The sequence below is a fragment of the Polyodon spathula genome, chromosome 44 (genome assembly GCF_017654505.1).
Source record: "Polyodon spathula isolate WHYD16114869_AA chromosome 44, ASM1765450v1, whole genome shotgun sequence".
Lineage (NCBI taxonomy): Eukaryota > Metazoa > Chordata > Actinopteri > Acipenseriformes > Polyodontidae > Polyodon > Polyodon spathula.
This window is the reverse complement of record NC_054577.1, coordinates 1,762,718-1,767,717: the sequence shown is the minus strand read 5'-3', so window position 1 is coordinate 1,767,717 and position 5,000 is coordinate 1,762,718. Positions and strand designations below refer to the sequence as shown.

The 5,000-nt window shown below is 47.6% G+C and overlaps 1 protein-coding gene across 1 annotated transcript in view; it reads right to left on the bottom strand.

Moving 5' to 3' along the window:
- LOC121305653 (disks large homolog 4-like) overlaps window positions 1-5,000 on the bottom strand; it is a 51,937-nt gene that overhangs the window by 33,850 nt on the left and 13,087 nt on the right. Inside the window, exon 3 of the mRNA XM_041237348.1 lies at window positions 4,859-4,915. Within this exon, the coding sequence (XP_041093282.1) occupies window positions 4,859-4,915 (57 nt within the window). The remainder of the gene's footprint in view (window positions 1-4,858; window positions 4,916-5,000) is intronic.

Below are 5,000 nucleotides of genomic sequence, written 5' to 3'. Positions count from 1 at the left end.
GAGAGGTCTGGTAAAGCATAGGGAAGCATTGTAAAGCACAGAGAGGTCTGGTAAAGCATAGGGAAGCATTGTAAAGCACAGAGAGGTCTGGTAAAGCATAGGGAAGCATTGTAAAGCACAGAGAGGTCTGGTAAAGCATAGGGAAGCATTGTAAAGCACAGAGAGGTCTGGTAAAGCATAGGGAAGCATAGGTAAAGTAAAGCACAGAGAGGTCTGGTAAAGCATAGGGAAGCATTGTAAAGCACAGAGAGGTATGGTAAAGCATAGGGAAGCATTGTAAAGCACAGAGAGGTCTGGAGATGTCTGGTAAAGCATAGGGAAGCATTGTAAAGCACAGAGAGGTCTGGTAAAGCATAGGGAAGCATTGTAAAGCACAGAGGTCTGGTAAAGCATAGGGAAGCATTGTAAAAACAGCAACACTGCCGGGAGAACGCACAGTGATAACCCTGTATGAAATAGCACATTAGAAGTTCCCACTTCAGATGAAAACACAGCAGTAAGCCCTGTGGTTGAACTGAGGAATCAGGGGAAGCTGCAGCCTCATTACATCTACAGAAAACCTGCCAGCAGCGAGGCTGCGATTAAATCACTTTAAAAAAACGAAGCACTGCAGATTGTAACGATGTTTCATTTCACAGCTTCACTCGACTTTACGAAGCAAAAGGAGTTCATTCTACAGGGGTGATGCAAAACATTTACAGACTATAAGAGCCTCCCTTTCTCTTTCTCTGCTCCACCTGCACAGAGCAGAGGGAGGCTGTTCAGAGAGTATAACAGCCTCCCTTTCTCTTTCTCTGCTCCACCAGCACAGAGCAGAGGGAGGCTGTTCAGAAAATATAAGAGCCTCTCTTTCTATTTCGCAGCTCCACCAGCACAGAGCAGAGGGAGACTGTCCAGAGAGTATAAGAGCCTCCCTTTCTCTTTCTCTGCTCCACCAGCACAGAGCAGAGGGAGGCTGTTCAGAGAGTATAAGAGCCTCCCTTTCTCTTTCTCTGCTCCACCAGCACAGAGCAGAGGGAGGCTGTTCAGAGAGTATAAGAGCCTCCCTTTCTCTTTCTCTGCTCCACCAGCACAGAGCAGAGGGAGGCTGTTCAGAGAGTATAAGAGCCTCCCTTTCTCTTTCTCTGCTCCACCAGCACAGAGCAGAGGGAGGCTGTTCAGAGACTATAAGAGCCTCCCTTTCTCTTTCTCTGCTCCACCAGCACAGAGCAGAGGGAGGCTGTTCAGAGACTATAAGAGCCTCCCTTTCTCTTTCTCTGCTCCACCAGCACAGAGCAGAGGGAGGCTGTCCAGAGAGTATAAGAGCCTCCCTTTCTCTTTCTCTGCAAGTGAATAGAAATCACAGCTTTACTCTTTTTACTGTTTGTTGTTGTTGTCGATAGAGACAGAAAAAAAAAAAGTCTCCCATCCTAATTAACTTTTTAAACACGCTGCCTATATATTTAAATCAGTCTGTGAACAGCTAGGAGCCAGCGGCAGTGAACACAGAGGCCATCTGTCTCCCGTTGCAGAGCACTGAGCCGAGACCAGAAAGAGCCGTTCCTTGCAGCCCCTCTCCCCCGGGCCAATCACAGACAGCTTGCGAGGTGGGAGCGCCCAAAACGAACCGTCAATTTCCTCGCTGTTAAAACGGTATACCCTGCCGCTGACTGGGTCGCTGTGTGTGACCCTTGTGCTCTGCAGTGGAGATGATAAATCAGTCTCCGATTGGAAGTGACTCTGCATGTAATGCGCAGTTCACAGCCTGCCTCTGTGAAGCGCTTTGTGATGGAGGGCCACTGTGAAAGGTGCTATATAAAAAAATAATAGTAATTATTATTATTATTATATACCGTTTTTATTATTTAAATAGCTGCAGAAGTCAATGCTTTTCTTAACACGTCCATAAAAAATAAAAAAAAAAAAACACTAGCTTTCTTTGCTGCAAAATGGCCCGTTTCCTTGAGAGACAGTCGAGTCGCTCTCAAATGTGTTTCTTGAGAAGGAGGAAACGTTGGAACAAACAAGCGCTCGATTCCTGGTGTGCCTCGAGGAGCTACCCCCCCCCCCCCCCCCCAGGCGCTGAGATCCATTTGAAGAATCCTAAAATTGCCCGACACCTGAACGGGACTTCGGTTCAAACCGTGCGACAATCTGTCTGTCTAAATAAATACTGAGCATCAAAAGAAAAGTATCGCTTATATTTGGATAAAATTCACTAGATGTGATCGAAAAAGGCCAAGCTCTGTTTCAGAGCAGACGCGGTGACTTTTTACTGTGCTGATTAACAGCTGACATGACGGAGATGCTGCAGAATGATCTGTCCATCTCGGGCAGGTGTTGTGACTCTTGGTCTCCCGGTTGGTGGCCCGTCATTGGCAGTGTGTCTGGTTATACCGTCTCGCCGGGTTTGAAATCGCTGGCTGTGAGCGCCCGAGACGGAGAGCCACAGCCCCGCTGCCCCAGTCCAGCCTCCAGCATGCCGATCTAGTGTCAATGTAAAACCGAGGCTGTGTGAAAGTGTGTGTGGGAGTGATGTGGTGATAAGGAAAGAGGATTAACTTTTCTCCAACTGCCTGTTCTCCCGATGTTCTCCAGTTGCTGTGACAACGAAAGCTGGCCTGGAGCTAGGAATGTGTGTAACAGATGCCACCCCCCCCCTCCCCCCCCCCCCCCTCAGGGTTGAGCACGAACTGTCAAATCCCATGCCAGACTCTTCTAGTTTTCCAGAACTCCAATACAGTACAATATTACAGAAAGACAGCTACGTCCACAGCATTGGGTTTTGTGGTGGCAATATGCTGACACCTAGTGGTGGCTTTAGGTTACTACAGGACCTGCAGCAGCATGCATTCAATTGCAATCAAATCTGTGTCCTTATTGATTTGCTATGTACGAAATTAAACTAAAACACTCAAGCAGACCAGCTCTAGTGTGGGCTCTAGTGCCTTCATCAGCGCTACTGAAACTAAACTGAGTCAAGCAGACCAGCATTTGGGCTCTAGTGCCTTCATCAGCGTTACTGAAACTAAACTGAGTCAAGCAGACCAGCGTTTGGGCTCTAGTGCCTTCATCAGCGTTACTGAAACTAAACTGAGTCAAGCAGACCAGCGTTTGGGCTCTAGTGCCTTCATCAGCGTTACTGAAACTAAACTGAGTCAAGCAGACCAGCGTTTGGGCTCTAGTGCCTTCATCAGTGTTACTGAAACTAAACTGAGTCAAGCAGACCAGCGTTTGGGCTCTAGTGCCTTCATCAGTGTTACTGAAACTAAACTGAGTCAAGCAGACCAGCGTTTGGGCTCTAGTGCCTTCATCAGTGTTACTGAAACTAAACTGAGTCAAGCAGACCAGCGTTTGGGCTCTAGTGCCTTCATCAGTGTTACTGAAACTAAACTGAGTCAAGCAGAGCAGCGTTTGGGCTCTAGTGCCTTCATCAGTGTTACTGAAACTAAACTGAGTCAAATTAATATTGTATTTCTTGATAATCAACTACAAATCCCAAGTTCACAGCAAAAATATGGAGCCACTTTTTAAAAATTGCTTCAAATAACCCAAAGATGTGTACATCTGAACGCATGAAGCACAAGCACAGCGCTTACCTTGAATAACACAGACATGTCGATCTTCAATACAATCCAAACACACACACACACACACACACACACACACAGACACACACTGTGAGACACACACGCACACACACACAGTGACACACACACACACAGTGAGACACACACACAGACACACAGACACACACACACACACACACACGCAAACACTGACACACACACACACACACACACACACACTGACAGTGACACACACACACACACACTGAGACACACACAGATACAGTGAGACACACACACACACACAGTCAGACACACACATACTGAGACACACACACTCTCACACACACACTGACACACACTCTCACGCACACACGGACACACACATGCACAGTGAAACACACGCACACACACAGTTACTGGTTGAAAGCCACTGCTGCACGATTCTCTGCTGTTGCTAATGCTTCCATCTTTGTCTCGTTTAACAAACTGTTCATCAAAAACCAATGCTTCTGAAACGACTCCCCAAAGCTTAATCTGCAGAAACGAGGCTGGGGGGAAGCACTTCAGTGTAACACACGGCTCCACTGCACAATTCTTCGCTGCACAGTGCGACATCAATATGCTTCCCTGCCTCAATGACCCCAGCACAGTCAGTAACAACGCAGGCAATTGGAAGAGGTGTTTTTATAACAACCCCAGCAGATGGGAGCCCTTAAAAACAGCATACTTAAAACTTACAAACTGGGCACAGCAATACCGCCTTCAGTCCTTGTGTGTAGCACTGTAACCAGATTCCTGTCTGTCTATAACACAGCTTGTATATTACTCTCAAACTCTATAGAGTTCACACACAGACTGGGCTCGGGGGTCCAGCGGTTAGAGAAAGGGGGTCTTGATACCAGGATGTTCAAACCCCGGCTCAGCCACTGACTCCCTGTGTGTGTGTGTGTGTGTGTGTGTGTGTGTGTGTGTGTGTGTGTGACCCTGAGCAAGTCACTGAACCTCCTTGTGCTCCGTCCTTCAGATGTAAAACAAACTGAGGTCCTATTGGAAGAGACTCTGCAGCAGCAGCAGCGGTTGTTGATGATTTAGAGTTCACCCCCCCTAGTCTCTGTGAGTCGCTCAAATACAATCAAAAATGAGTGACTGCCTTATCCCCCTTTAAAAAATAAAAAATACCTTGAAAAAGGTGCAGCGATGCAAGCGACCGTACTTACAGGCGTGCTCAGACAGCGGGGAGGCAGGCACGGCCGTCACACATAACACGTTGAAAGTTAGCGCTGCTGGAGGAAGGGGTCGTGACTTACCAGTGTTGAAGTGGCAGATGTATACAGAGGGGTGTGGCCACCAGAAAGTAGTTCAGGCTGCAAAACAAAACAAAAGGGGGGGGGGGGGGGGGGGGGTGAGTGGGGTTGCACCTAATTAGGGATATAGAAGCAACAGGCTCTT